This window comes from Ammospiza caudacuta, chromosome 5 (genome assembly GCF_027887145.1).
Source record: "Ammospiza caudacuta isolate bAmmCau1 chromosome 5, bAmmCau1.pri, whole genome shotgun sequence".
Taxonomy (NCBI): domain Eukaryota; kingdom Metazoa; phylum Chordata; class Aves; order Passeriformes; family Passerellidae; genus Ammospiza; species Ammospiza caudacuta.
The window spans coordinates 63,110,446-63,126,959 of NC_080597.1; the positions used below are offsets into that span (position 1 = coordinate 63,110,446).

Below are 16,514 nucleotides of genomic sequence, written 5' to 3' on the forward strand. Positions count from 1 at the left end.
GGGAGGCAGACTGCAGCCAACTAAAGAAAGGCAAGAAAGTAGCAAACTGAAGTCACTGTTCCCAACAGTTATCCAGCTGTAAGACTTCACAGTTATTCCAAAAATACAATCTTGCTTCAACTTGCTCAACGACTAAATTATTGTTTATGCAATCCAGCTCTAATGGTAGACAGGATGGGAGGAAGAGGATACTTTTTGACACAAGAATAGTGCATAATATCAAACTAATCTGAAAAAGTTCCTTCTGGGAAAGTCTTAGTAAAAGAAAAAAATCTACCAACTAAAATGACTTTTTTTTTAAAGGACAAATTATTATATACATAATTTAACCTTTCTCTAAATAGATAAACGAGACAGGTTTCAGTATGTACAGTTCAGCTGAAATACATTGCACTGGCTGCCATTCTTCATACCATTCTCACTGTAACATTTAATCACTGCCCTGTATTTTGGGACTCAATCACATTTGTAATGTTATGTCAAAAAACACAATAAATTCAGAAACCACACTGGTTACTGCTCCTTATGCTACTCATGTTGCAGCTGCCTAAGCAAAGCTGCAGCTCCCTGGTGCACAGAGTGGAGCATTCCCACAGCACATGCTCAAGCCAACTCTCTCTGGGCAAATATTAGCCCGAGCAACAAAAGGTTCTGCATAAGGGTAGCAACGACAAGCCTAGTCTGATACAAAACAAATGCCAGCTTGTTAGTGACTAAAGGACTTGGTTTTATTGCTCCTGAAGTAAACTAACAGCTTTTCTCAGGGTAATACTGAAGTGGGGGTTTCTACCCCCAAGTAGATAAAGTTGTACATACTGAAGTAAGCAAAACAAATTTACACCTGCTCTTCCTAAAATTGATTCTGCCTCTCTGTGTTCCTAAAGTATCAGATTTTTCAGGTTGGTAGTAAATGTAAATACATTACACCCAAATCAATCAATTTAAAGAGCAGTTCCACAGCCAGGAGGCACAGTATAAACCCTACAAGACATAAAGCAACAGCTGCTGCAGGTCAGAAAGATCACAGATGTTATGGCCCCTTACCAGTAGCTGTGTCTACAAGAAAGTACAAGGGGAGCAGTTCTGCCACAGTACTGATCAGGGTTTTTGGTTTTTTTCTTTTCTCTGGATCTAAGAAAGAAGGGAACCATGACACTGAAGCCCAATCCTAAACCAGTGGGAATTGCAAAAAGAAGTATTTTCATGCTAGGTTTCTTCTTTGGTGAAAGAAAGTCTTCTGAACAGATTTTGAAAGCTAAAGAAATGTACAGCGAAGTGACAAAAGCAGGCAAAGCATGGTCACTGCTTGAAGCCACAAAATACAATTAGAGGGGCTTTTATGATTTCTTGTTTTAAGGTTTTTTCAAGAATTGCCAACAGGCAAAAGCAACAGGCCCTACAATCAGAAAGGGATAAATGATGACAAACAAATATTTCTACTTCAAAATAATACTATGAAGGGAAGTAGTAAAATAATTGGAGTAAGATAAAAAAAGACTTTTCCATGAATTGAAGAGCAGAAGCAAATCCTATCAATTTTCCTTTTGAAATCTTGTATATTAATTCAAAACATCCTGGGAGAAAATAAAATTTAAAAGAAGCAACAAGAAAAAATATTTAATTTGTTTTCTTAAAAAAAAAACAAAACCAAAACAAAACTACCAAAAAATACACATAAAGTTACACCCACAAATGTGGATCATATTTACCTCTAAGAACTGTGCATTCACTTTAAAATCTGGAGGTGGAAGTCCTTGCTTAATAGCACCTTGCTTTTTTTCTTCAATACATCTGAAAAGGTGCTTAACAGCACGTGATATAATGCCTTGCTCCTCTTCTGTTATGTTCACATCAAATCCAGTGCCCATGGTGTAGGTTTTGCCAGCACCTGTCTATTTTGAAAAAGGAGTAGAAGGAGTAGTCACTAGAACATGTTAATAGTACCAAATCATCACAGAAATACAGTTTGTGCACACTAATGTTCACATCAACCTGCCATCTTTACAGTATTAACACACACAACAGGTCACTTTGAAATATGGATAAATAGCAGAATTTGGACAAACTCAACTGTTTATCCAGAGACCACATACAAGAAGGCAGAGAGCAGTTCAATCTTTCATAACCCTTCCCCTAGAAACTCTCCCTAACCAGTTCACATTTGCCTTGAGCTGTCTTCTCTATCTAGGTCAAAAGATGAGTTAATGTTTCCAACCAAGGCTGTTAATTGAAACATGTATTTTGAAGGTAAAAGCAGCATTTGCAATTCTTTACTGAAGTAGATCAAATGACTCCCTTAATTAAGATGTCTGAATATCTCAGGTATTATATTCCCATTGTTCTCACTTTATTCTAAAGAATACAAGCTCTGTCTTCACTAGGAAGATAATTTAATTAAATGTGAAGTCCAATAGAAGTCAAGGTAGTGTAGTGTTTTCACTTAATTAGTGGGTCAAGTCTAAGACAAAGATAGGATCACACAGCTGAACATAATCTGCTAAACTGGATCTGCAAACTGCTTTGTTTGACTAGGAATAGACTTCACCTGGCTAACCTGAGATACAACACCTAACAGGTGAAATTCAGCATCCCAGACCACATTTTATGCAGTCAACTTGTAAAGGAATATTTGGAAGACAGTAACACACTGTCTGCATTGTGCTCAGCTTTGAGTATGCCCAGTGTACTAAGAGGATGTGTTCTTGATGAAAAGTTCTCTGACTTTGGAATCTGATCTCTACAATTTGCCCACAAGCAAACAATGTGGCCTGAAGCTCTCCAGGATCTATTTTTAAAAAGCTCCTATTCCCAAAAGTCTCTAAAAATGCAGTGGGTTGAAAAGTTGCTCAGAGAAGAATCTCAGTACAACCTATCTCTATAGTGCAAGTGAGTAGGTCAATAATTTGTATTGCTGCATTGAGGTGAATTCAGGAATTATATGGACTGACACTATTTTCAGTATTACAATTAAATTCAGATCTGTGACCTATATATATTCTCTGTTTCAACTCCCAGTCTAAGCAGAATTTATATAAACTCAACACTCTCCTAGTGGGTAACTCATTGAAAATAAACCCAAGATGCTAAAACCAGATTAATGCATTCAGAAATCTAAGAGAAAAATCAGTTTCAAAAAACTCTTTATTTCAAAATAAATGGTATAAAATAAAATTGTGAAGCTTACCTGGCCATAAGCAAAGACAGTGGCATTATAGCCTTCAAAGCAACCTTCAATCAGCTTTTCTATGCACTGTACATAGATCTCTTCTTGCTGTGAGTCAATGTTAAAGACATAATCAAAAGTGAAGGCCTTATCTTTTCCCAAGAACACTTGAGGTTCACCAGGTGTGACAGATGTACAGATATGGCATCCTTCAATCTTCTCTTTGGCTAACTGTGGTCTAATTCTGTTTTGGAAGAGATAAAAAGAACTATCAGAAATTCTCATCATCAAAAATAGAGAAGTACACAATATAAATAAGGGATCTGAGAATTCCTTAATGACTGAGAAGGGTGAATTTTTCTTCAGATACCAGAAGCATTTTGGTTGTCTGAGCCATAGTACTGACTGTATCAGAACCCCAGACATTAAACTGCTCATGCAAATGACACCATCTTTTCTGAAGGTTCACCTACTTCAAGCTGATGACCTGCCTAGAACTCCAAATGTTTCTGTATGTTTATTATGCATTACTGAAGAGTCACTTTTCTATGTTGGTTCAGACTTGGAAATCAAGCTTTCCAGTTTTATCAAACTTCTGCATGCTTTCATTGTAAAAACAGTCATTTTGCTTTTTTTACAAGGAAGTTAAATGTGGGAAAAAAATACAGGGTAGTTTAAATAGCAGTTTGGGAGCAAGGACCCACCAACACCTCGCTCAGCTGCTTAGAGCCTGGTGCTAGTGATGCCAAGACTGTGGGTTCAGTTCCTGTATGGGCTTTCCACTCAAGAGCTGGACTTGAAGATCCTTATGGGTCCCTATTAAATCAGAATATTCTGTGGTATCATCTTAAATGAAAGCCTCCTTGCTGCAAGAGCAATGGCAGCAAGGAAAAGGCTAGATTGCTTCTTTCCTTTTGTCAGAAAAGGAACTTGTACAGCCAGAACACTTCTGTGAAATGCTTGGTTTCAGTGAAGTATACCTTCAGACAACTGGAAAAGAACAATATTTAACAAGTTCTAAAGGTAAGAGTGTCTCATTCCTCATTATTCCCCTCTAAGGCAAATTTCAGCTTTTATTTCAGTTTTTTCAGTTTCTTATTTTACAAAATAACTTGTAGAATATAGCTTGAACTTCTTATATTCTATCATTTTATTGTTTCCTCCTGCATTTTTAACACTCTTGCAGCCTCATCAAGATTGAATTCATGTATTGGCCTCACAACTAATAATGACTGCAGAAGCTTGTGATTCCATGGGTTTAATGATTAACTATGAAGAAGAAAATCTCTGGCTCACTTAACACACTGTTCTTAGCTGTAAGTAACTAATAATTTGCTTACAAAGCTACCTTTTTAAAAAGATATTTCCAAGTTCCCAAAGCAGCACAAAAAAAAACCAACCCAAACCAAACCCAAACACACAAAGCCCACACCAAAACATGTGCAGTGTGCAGCTTAAAAGATGTGACAAAGAAGGATAATAGGAATGATAAAAAGATGCAGTACAGCTACATACAAACAGAAACATGGAATATTTTATACAGCTCCTCAAATTATATAAAGTTTCGGTGTGGCTACTTTCAGTTACACAGTCTCAGAGATCTGCAGGCACAGAGAACGCTAAAAGGCACGTATTCATCTCATATTCCATGTTTTAAGGGACATTAGTGCTCTGTTTAGAGTAGCTGTGCTGCCTTGAAGCAAATTCCCCAACATTTTCAGGTATCACATGTTGGTTTGGATCACAGAGCAGTTTCGGTGTGCACAATTTACACCCCCTTCAGAGGAAACAAAGCCAAAATGCTCGACTCCAAACACACAAAACTTGTTCCAAATTCTAATGGGAGCATAAGGGCCCAAAGCTACCTGCTGATCTACTGGGACTGTGCCAACACCTGCTGATATAGAGAGAGCATGCCTCCAACAAATGAGTGGACTGCTGCAGACTAATTATGTACATGTTAGATAAAGTTAGATATACCCTGCTTGAAAAAAAGATTAAAAAAAAAATCTCACAAAGCATCATGTATCTACTCTTTATTGCAGATTCTGAATTTTTCATTGAGGGATGTGCACTGCTCTCAAGAGTATTTTTCAGATTTTTCATTTTGAGGGTTTCATTATATCCCAGATGTGACACTGGAGATTAACCTTAATTGATCTGTAAGGTTTGTGCACATTAATTCCAGTATAGAAACTTCATTAATGATCAGGAGGTACCACCCTTGTCAGCTTACCCTCTCATGTAAAGTGAAAATTAAGTAAACCTTTGAAAAACATTATTAAAGAAAAGATTATATGATGTGCAAAAAAGGCATAAATATTCTACAACTAGAATTTGCATTTAAGGACTCAAAGTATATAATATAGGTCAAATTTTCTCTCTAACAACATCATAAGGAGGTTTTATTTTTCTTTAAATGAAATAAGAATGCTAAAAGTAATACAGAATTTACATAGCTCCTTCACTAACAACCAACTTGATCCACTTATACCTGTGTTGACTGAACACAAAATCTGATAAATATGTACAGAAGCTTGTAATACATTTACTTCCTTCTAAATTAAGGAAATTTTGGTAATAAAATAGCTTTTATTTCTAAGTAGAGTAAGTCTTCAAAGAAAAATTAATCATATGCCTTTTCTAAAAGCATTCTACACAACTGGAAGGTCAAGCAAATAAAACACTGCATCTTGCTGTCTAAATAGTTTGAAAATGCCTACTCAGTAGGTTATCCTGCTGCCTCCTTCTACTGCTGTGAAGTCAGTCAGAGGGCAAGCTCCTTTTTCAGACTAAGCACTCTTATTCTCCCACTAATCCAGGGCACCAGCACAGAGGCCATTAATTGCCCTTACAAGAATGAAATGAACTCTGAGGGCTCGTAAAGGTCCAGAGGCATCTCTCATTGCCTTCCAGAGCAAAAAAGCCTGGGAAGATCTCTTATAGAAATCTAGATGGGAAACACATTTTCAACATCAAGCAAGCTTTAGTGCATCCCAAAAACACAACTTCTCCCCAGTTCCAAAAAGGCTTTTAGCGACAACTTGCAGAATGAAGTCAACTAGTTTTTTTAAGAAGTTTTTTCTTCATATGTTTTTATTCTACGCTTGAAAGAAAATTAATTTTCTACACTGACAAACTGATGCAATTATGACAGTGCCGAATAAATTTCTCCTTTCTACTACTAAGTAAAGGCTGACTGACCATGAAAAGGAACAGCATGCCTAAAATATCAATGATTTGCATGATAGTTATTCCGGTGATGACAGGACTGCAAGGAGAGCAGTTTCGATGTCGCCCAGCAGAGACTTCCCATGAGAATCCTCCCGGCCAGGGCCAGGTCCTGCCTGCAGCCAGGCAGCTCCTCCCAGAGCTGTGCTGCTCAACAGCAAGCTGCACACACCAGCCCAGCACAGGCAGCCCACAGCTCAGCTGAGGGGCACCTGTGGCACTGCTGGCAGCTTCTCACCAGCTCAGCCACTTCCCCTGCTTGTAACACAACACTCAGAGATCCAGCAGTGATGATGGTGTCCTTCTTCCCTAACTTACACTAAATCTGAAGGCAGTGCTGGGAGAAAAGCAGCATTTCACCAGCACTTAGGGAACACAAAGGAAAAACAAAGCAAGACTCGCCACAGCAGGGAAGCTTCACACCAAAGACAGACTCCCTTCTCATTCTGAGACTGGTCCCACTCTGCTATGGAGCTGAGAGGTAACAGAGACAGATCACGAGTGCATCAGGTTTGAATGACATCTTCTCCCAAGAGAAATGTGCAGACAAGAGACCTTCATTACCCAACCTGAGGTCTCCTCTAGGGATACTTCATGCTCTGAAATCTATACAGCTCTCTTGCTAAATTCATGTCCTAGGTTACAATATAAAGATGTATTCTATGCCCATCCTCAAGAGCTGCTGAAACCAGGAGGGGCATTGTTTTTTTCTTTATCTCCTGTTAATGGGCCCATCAATGCCTTTTCCACATGACTCAGAGAAAACCCCCTCTGGGAGCCATTTCTGTTTAACGGACCATCAAGGATCCACCACATGACTCAGAACGATTTCAGCCCACTGTGAGATGCTCCACCCAGGGGGGAGGAGATAAGCATCCCCACCTGGATATAATCTGGAGTTTTGGGACACAACAAATAGTCTTTCCATTGGTTTCCCAGAGGAATGGCTGCCCTTACTCACTGGTTTCCAGACGACAAGAGCTACCAGATTGTTTCCACAGGATCACCACTTCAACAAGACCATTTCATCCGGACTGCTACCACCACCCTAACTAGCAGAATGTCAGACTGTATTCTGACTCTGCCAGTGTTTTTTCTGTTCTATTATTGCATGTATTTGGTTTGGGGTTTTTTCCCTTTTCTTAATAAATTGTCTGACTTGGAGTCTCTCAGTGGTTTTGCTTTCAAACCAGAACAGTTTGCCATGAAATTAATGTGATGTCCTCAATGAGTAAGCAAGACATTCCTCCCCTTCACCCTGATTTCTGGCCACTTACAAACAATGTGAGTGCATCACCCAAACCTCAAGGCTCCCAGTCTTACTATTTGCACTGAATGTGTGGTCCAGCAAACAGAAGTCCTCATACAAGTCAGATTCAGTTCCAGCACTGCCTATAGGAACATCTCCTCCTTCTCCATCCTACACATGAATTGGGAAAGTGATATTTTTCCTTTCTGCTTACAGTCAAACATTTTCCACTCTCACGTCTTAATGTGGTCACTTCTGTCAGCAAAGCGGGCAGCGCCCACACTTTAAAAATGTGAAAGAGTTCATTCTGGTCACCTCTCCTTGCCCAGCCTGTGGTCTGGCAGTCTGCCACTGAGATTTTTCTCCAGGACCAATTTGACTTCACCCATTTTGTCTTCTACATGGTCCTACCCCACCTGTTTTTCAGGCTACTCTCTTAATTGCAGACAATCGGGCGTTTTCTACCTATTTCCAATCACATCTCCTTAGATGTGGCAACTTCCCAAACAACATTTTGCTTTCCATCCTTCCCTCTGCTCCTCTCCAAAGCATGAACACACCCAATTCTTGTTTACGTGTACTTTGCAGCACCTCCAGGCCACACACATGAAATTTAATCCCCTAAATCTCCCCTGGCTCAGCACACTGGGACAAGTTGTCAAATTAGGGAGTGCTAAACCAGCCAGCGGTTGCACAGTAATGCACTGTATTGTACTGGAGCTAATCCCTCAGCAGAGCAGGGGCACAATGTCTCTGCTGAAAGTATTGTCAGCTGGAACAGGCTCAGATAATACAGTTCAGGGACTACAGCCATCATCAGACCAATACCCTGTGCTATGCAAGACATCAGACTTTACAGAATTGATTCCTGTTTAAATTAGATAATATCATAATATCTCTTTGAAAAGCATCCTAAATTTACTTCTAGGGATGAAAAATTGTCCCAGTGATCTAAATAGAAATACATATTATTTACACAAATAACTACATGCATATATAAGAATGTATATATATACATACACACACATCCCTTTTCACTACTAAACACTTCTACCTCTGTGCCTGTTTACTTAAAAACCTCTCCATTATTTAATTTTACCCAAGCAATCTCTAACCATCTATGATCACGTCATCCCTTAATCTTACTTCATATACTAAACAGGACCAGAGATTTTTTCAATTTGCATTTCCATGAGAAGAACTGTAAGCTCTAATAAAGGGTTTTAATCAAAGTGTTTACCATATGCCTTCTCAGCACCTCTAACAGCAGTAAGCACACAGGAACTTCTATGACTGATCTAAAAAGGGCAAAGAATCAAATTATTCTTGTTTTCCAGAGAGCAAAGCAGAAAAGAATAATCATAGTTTAATCTTTTAGACTGCAATGACTATCCAGAAGCTGTGTGCTGGAGAGAAAAGATTATTCTGAAGCCCCATGTAAACCTCTTTTCCATTAAAAAGGCTTTGTGGGGCAAGGGCTGTTTTCACCTTGCTCAGAAAAGCATAAATTAAAACCACGTCCTAGGCTGAGCAGGAAACAAGTTAACCTGTAAACCCAAGGCTCTCCAATACTTGTCTAAGCCTATTAAATTTTACACAATTAAGTTTCACATGTGGGTATAAGAAACATTAAATCTAGAAACAGCTAATGAAATACTTAGTGAAGCATAGCAGGCAATATGAACTGGGAAACAGACAAAAACTGCCCAAAACCAGAAGAAAACAGCTTCCAATTCTTACTTCAGCACCAGAATTCCCTCAACTTACTACTCCCTTAAATTTACACTCATCAAATCACTCCCATTAAATTCCCTTCAGAGCAAGCAGGGAGTAAAGAAAGCTAAGCAGGTTCCATCTCAAAGACACCTGATACTTAGGCTTGCATAAACTTTTCAGTATTTTTGCTTGCACACACTGGAATCTTGCTCTGCGATTAGCATCACTTTCAAATGAGACCACAGCTATAATGTTTGAATGCACTCATCTCAACTGCACCTCTCAATGAGCTTTAAGGAGACAAAAATATCTAGCATATGAGAAACTCCAGGTTTATCTCCTGTTAACACAGCAAAAAGGGTGCAGGAACAAATCTTTAGCCTTGTACCAGCAACTGTCACCTACAGAGAGTTTCTGAATAGTGACATCAGAAATGGTCTAACTCCACATTAATGGTATCAATCACTAGTATTACATGTACTGCTATCAAGATGGAAAAATGGACGTGCAATTACAGATTACAGTGACCACACGAGACACAGCTCAGCAGCTGACCCACCCAGCACATGGCCAGGTCCTTCCCCCTGCCATGGGTCAGCTCCCTCCCCAGGAAACTGCTTCCCTTGAGCCAGGGGCCCGGGCACAGGGCAGGCACCAGCCAGGGCAAGCAGCACTGCCTCGCTGTGACTGCAGCTCCATCGCTCCTACCTAACACTGGGCACTGCTCCCATCGCTGCTCCTCTAAAGCTGCCAGGGCCCAGACTGAGCCCAGGGCTGCCAGCAGGTGTGTGCCCAGAGCCCAGGTGTTCTCAGCCTACACTTACACCTCCTGGCAAGCACAAGGGAGGCAGATGTTCTGCACATGCACTAACACTTACCTACTTGATGTACCTGAAAACTTCCTGGTGTCTAAAGGCATTTCGATACAATGGCAACTGTACAACTGACAATACCAGAAATAAAACCTCCTGAAACAGCTTAGGATATTTTAAAAAAATGCAGTAAGGACAGTGATGAAAGCTTAAACAGGATCTACATGGTCCAGATTTTACTCCAAAGTCCTATTAAGATACTGATAAAAAAGGTATTAGTATCCCTTCAATGTGTGTAGCAATTGAATATGACCATTAAGCCTTAAGTTAAAAACACCCAGCCACTAAATTACCAAATGGGCTCTGAGACATAACATTTTCAACAGCTAATGTAATACAAGCAAAAAAAAAAATTCTATTGAAAACATCTGCAGAAAACATTTTGTTCCAGTGCCACAAACTGTCACTTCCAGTTTGCATTTAATGAGAAAGCAACACATGGAAAACCAGAACAAAATTAAATTGAGGAAATATACCACTGCCATAATTAGATTTGTCCAGTTCTCCCATACGCCTAAACTCTACCTCTTTAATAATTTTGTTTTATTTTTACACACAAATTTAATTTCATGAAACAATTACCCTTTTCAGTAGCCTGGGTCTGGTCAGCTCCCATAGCCATTAGCTGTTCATGCCAGAGATGACATTGGCAGTGCCAGGCTGAGGCAGTTCCACAGGCTGCTGCTTGCCTTGGTTCCTCAAGAGCCACACAACAGCTGTATCTCCAGGCAGCCACCATGGCCAGGACACAGCTTAGCACTGTGATTTCAGATTAACTCTTGTGCAATTCTGTAACAGCCTAGCAGGCTGTGCCACACAGATGGCATCCCCAGACTGGCAGGCACAGCCCCGCACTTTTGCTAGGAAAAGAAAATGCAGAGGGGAAAAACCCAGGCTTGTTCTCACATAATTCCTACTGCTCTGCATGTGTCCTTCCTCACACCACCCCCACAGGAGGGCTAGTAGATCCTCCAGAAGATCTCCAGCTTCTTTCTTGATAGCATGAATGCAAGCATTCAAACAAACCTTGTTTGTGTGGTTTTATTGTGAACTAATTTACTCTCTAGTGAGCAAAGAAATCCACAATGTTTGAGAAAAATTTGGCTTTTAAGAGAGAGAGAAGGGACAACTGTATTGCAGGGTTTGCACTGGCTTGGGTTATTTCTAGTCCAAGACAAGGTCATCTCTGATGGAAAAGCTGCACTACCATAAGCTTCCACATGCCTGCCATGCACAGGACTGGCACACCTCCAGATCCAAGTGCAGTTTGAGTAAAGCCAAACAGAAGTGACTTTTCCAAAGGCAAACAGTTTTTTTTAAATTGTTCTGTTGTGCTACTTGCCTTGGTTTTCTTAACATCTATTGTTATATGTGTCACCTGTCTCAAAAAGGTAGAAGAAAAATAACACAATATCTTAGATAAAACGAGAGCTAAGAAAATGCAGCAATGTATACCTTATGAGCTAAGACTTGAAGTATGTGTGGTTTATGAGCAAGAAATGAAAGAAGGAGTTAGACCTTCCTAAAAGTAAAATTCCAAATTAATTTCATACCATACAGGAATGCAGGCACACCTGTACCATGCAATGAAGTGACAGAATAGAGACCTGGGTCACAGCAATCAGGAGTCAAACATGCTTTGGTGCTGAAAGGGTCAAATGCACTCTGGTGCTGAAAGGGACCACAATCACCTGATCTCCAAGTAGCTGATTAGCCCCAAGCAACTGCCTTTCCCCATCAAGGAGCATGAACAAGTCATTCCCCAGGGTAAGAAGCAAAAATAAGTATTTCTGCTGCACAAGGAAACACAGCACTCAGCTGCACTACAGTGTGACTGGCATTAGCTCAAGCTCTGGCCACCATGCTGTATGGAACATGCAGACATACACTGAAATAAACAGGTCACTCACTAGCCACCTCTCCTTTAAGGATTAACTCTGAAACTATCATCCCTGACAATCTTTATCACCTTTAAATAAGAGGGGAAAAAAAGGAATTTCAGAAGGTGCTAGGGCATTTCAGCTTTTATTTGAGAGGTAGCTTTCAGTCTTAGAAAGCCCTGTGTACACTTTCAGCTTTTTTTCTGCTTACACTGCACTTGGGAACATCACCCACAGTTGGCAGAACAGCAGAGATATCCCAAACACTTGGTTCAGATATGAACAACAGGTTTCCCCAGGTGGTCTGGGAACCTAACATTTCCAAAAGGCCAACCAGGATTCAAAGAAATGTCTTCTGAACCAACAAAAGAAATACACAATCAAGGGAAATTGTAACTAAAACATTTACTCAGGGAAGCAGAACCATCTGTGGCTATGGATTTGGATGGCTGCTCCTTATCACTAAAGCTGTAGTTTACCAGAGGGTTCAACCAGACTGCAATTTGATGGCTGTGCTCCACATATATTTATATACCAAGTGCAATATCCACAAAGCAAATTAAGGACAGTACTGCCTTTAAATTGCATATTAAATCTGTCCCTCTTACAATGACCACACTTGATTCTTGTAAATTAAAGGTTTCTATTAAAAAATACGTTTCAGCTTTTATGACTATAAATCTCATGCATAGAAGTATGAAACACCATCTTCATTTCACTGGTGGTGTTTCACATCAATCACTAGCACTTACAAAAATGAAGACTCATATAGATTACTATTATGAAAAATTTATGGCAATAGTACCTGATGATTACAACATTTAAAGAACATAGAAGTCACAAACTCAAGAGAAATGGGAAAATAAATGTCTTTTGGTGTGTGCCCAGATCAGTGTCTACAACTACGGCCCTGATGGATACAGGAGGCCAATTAAGCCAGCAAGCATATCCTTCTGAGGGTAAGGATTCATGAAGAAAGCAACTCTACATACCAAAAAAAGAGAATGACACCCTGTATTTCTTTTGCAAATTATGGAGGTTTTTTCCCTCCAAAATATAGCTTTAGCATGAAACTCAGCAGCCTCATCATTCCTGCTCTGGGGCTCCCAGCTGTGAGGAGTGGCTGAGTCACTGCCTGGGTAAAGCTCACCAGAGCCTGGTACTAATTATGTAACAAGGGCAGCAGAAGGAAAAGGAATACACTTCCTGTAGCAACTTTCTGCAGCATGACTGAATGCCTAACAGAGCTTACATGTGCTAAACAAATACCACTCTAAGTAAATTCAGATGAAAAAAATAGTATCCCTGAGCCAGGATAACAAGTGCTGCCAGGATCTCAGAGACACTTTGCTTCCAGAAATATCAGTGTCAGAATTCAGCTGACAAAGTAATGTACTGTCAAAAGTAACATAGTGAATTTAGGGTACCCAACCACCCAAACCACTGTAGTCACTGCTGCCTTACCAAGCTACACAATAACATTTATTTAGGTCCAACAGGAAAATGGAGAAGAATTAAAAACAAAACAAACAAAAACCTAAACAAAGCCAAAAAAATCCAACAACAAACATCCATAACACCATCAAACAACACTAAACCACAAAACCCACTAAACCACTGTCTTGAGTACATCCAAACCTAAATTCAGTCGCATTTACAGCTCAGAGATTTGAGATAATTTGGATACCTCTTGTATGCCAGCAACCAATCAGCCCAACATATACAAATACACTAAACCTGTAAAAAGAACATTGGTCAACAAAAATGTGGTTGGTGTCAACTCTTTTTAGGAAGCACACTCGTAACTAATGTTTAACTACCAGAGTCAAACTTTACTAAAAGCACAGTTTTGTGAGACAGCTGGTTTTAAAAACATTGCCAGCGGCATCGTGACATCAGCAAATGACCCAAAAATATCCACATAAAGGCACAGAAATGACAGTGGATTTCTGGTTCAAAAGTTGAAAATTCCATCTTGCAGAGAGGTAACATTATTTTTGCACACCCTCACATACAAAAAGATTTATCTGCAAAGTCAAATAAATAACTTAAAAATACAATTATTTAATGCAATTAAGTGAAATATTTTAAGAATAAGAACATGCATTCAGGAACTTCCACACATTACAACTTATCCTTGATTTCTTAAAAGCATTGATAAGTGCCACAAATATATTCAGAAATAAGCAAGAAAAAAAAAAGTGTTTATTCACAATAGGAAAATAATTTTTTTGAATAGAGCAAAGAACTGATGTAATGCAAGGCTATCCAGATGACCAAAAAATTGTCTTCACTAGGCTTCATTCAATTTCGTGCTCTTCAGTTAAATGTATGTTTGTTCTAGAAGTTCACTACTTCTTCCAAGCAGCCTAGTTTTTAAAAATAGGTACTCTGTTATTTTTAAACCAAGTTATAAGGGTTGCCTTGTCTGCAGCAAAGAACTCGTAATTGCCTCCCTTACCCAGATTTCCCTTTCCCTTTTAAAAACCCAGACATATTCACTTATGCTCCCAGCTCTTACAGCTATAGCACACAAATCGCTACATGTTTATGGCAAGGTTACTGTAGCTCTGAAAATTGCTCTCATTTCTTTCCCCTCCATACAGAAACACTGCCTTCCCAGTTGTATATTCTCAAGTTTAGGGCAGTTGGCTGCTTTACACCTCTGAGCCACAAGTCCAGTAATTACATTTCACCAACTCAAAATAAACATAGAGTTACCAACATACCCATAGGTAAAGCTACAACCCACTTCATAAGTAATTACAGTTAAATAATAAAACAAAAGAACAGGAGGGTCAGGTCAGTTTAAAAAAAAAATTACCAGTTGTCATTAATCATTACTGAAATTACTGCTTAGCTAACACTACTAAAATAACCAGAGACTTCACAATGAGACAAGACAGCTAAAAACAGTATTTCAATCTGTGCTGAATAGTGCCTTCACTCTGTTAACTTTCAAAGCAACATTCCTGGAACAAAAACCACTGTATGAGTTTTCTGCCACGCCTTCCAAAAAAAAAAAAAATCAACACAAAACCCCACGTTGTATCCATAACACCCGATACACCAAGTCCCAAAGCAAACTGCAGAAAATTTCTTCATATTTGTTGTTGACTGTTTCTAATGAACAGAAGTTGCTCTGTTACAAAACAGAAGGTAGACTGTTCAAGCAGTGACTGAAAGCTCTGAGCTGGTAAATCCTAACTCTGGAGTAAAGAAAAATAACTCCCTTGCTTTATTTAGTACTGCCTGTTTCCAAACTTGCAAAACAGAAAGAAACAATGTTATCCACCTTCCCCAGTCACGCTGCTTCAGCTACTTGTTTTATGTCTGAATGTCAATCCTCAAATTTAATTATTTTCTTATTGTCTATTCATTCTATTTGCAAGGCTGCAAAATCATTCACATCAGCAGCAACAGCATCAAACAGAGATCCTTTTCCTTCCTTCTCTTCCTATGCAATGACACTGCATTAAACATCATTCGAAATCTGACTACCTTGCTGCTCTTTCTTGGCTTGAAACATTTAGTTAAAATCAGGACAATACAGGAAACTACACTAGAATTTCAGTAGGTAGCATTTTCCCCACACTGAGCCATGCTTCAAACAGATTGATTACTACAATTCTGGATGCTCTTTTTCTGAGAGCGTTTCAGGCATAAATAAACTGAAGCATTATGAAGCATTTAATAAATATAAGCTGTCAATCCTCAAAGTCTCCCCCACCCTTCCTCAATCCCACCAAAGCTGAGAAGTCTGAAAGTCTCTTGGTACTCATTCTTACCAACACTCTCCATGAAGTTTCAACCAGGTGCAAAACTTGGGTTATCTACAGGCCATAATCCTTTGTTCAGCTAAATGCAGGCTGACTTTCAGATGTGGTGGAGAGGGGAAAAAAATTAGCAAGAAAGTATTTAACACTTATATGGAATACCAGTAGAAGGCTGAAATAATTGGAGCTTAAGTAACACAAGAAGTCAAAAGAATGGGATTTATCACAGTTGACTGGTGAAATAAGTTTGGAGTATCTGCTCTATCAGGGCCTAATTCAACATCCCCTGTGGACATATACTGAAATAAACAGGTCACTGAATCCAGAAATCCACTGGAATCTGGAACCTCACAGGAAAGCCAGTTTCACATAAAAATCCACATCCCAAAGCTAGAAGAGAGGTCTCCTCTGCAATAACACTTGTGCTTAGGGCTGAGCTGCTGCCATTTCACATGCTCAGCCTTTCATTGAGTTCAGAAGGGCTTATATGACACTATATAAATAGTGACTACAATATGCAATATATCACTGGAGATTTTAACCTAAGAGAAAGTGAAAGAGAATGCTTTGCTACCTCATCAGAAAAGCATGGGCTGGTTTCATATTCTTCACTTTTGATAACACAGA

General features: G+C 39.3%; 1 protein-coding gene across 3 annotated transcripts in view; it reads right to left on the minus strand.

The window, feature by feature from the left end:
- KIF21A (kinesin family member 21A) overlaps nt 1–16,514 on the minus strand; it is an 86,930-nt gene that overhangs the window by 53,411 nt on the left and 17,005 nt on the right. For all 3 annotated transcript variants that reach the window (XM_058805740.1, XM_058805741.1, XM_058805742.1), the window contains exons 2-3: nt 3,185–3,407; nt 1,710–1,892 (exon numbers count right to left, since the gene is read on the minus strand). In XM_058805740.1, coding sequence (XP_058661723.1) covers nt 1,710–1,892; nt 3,185–3,407 — 406 coding nt within the window. The remainder of the gene's footprint in view (nt 1–1,709; nt 1,893–3,184; nt 3,408–16,514) is intronic.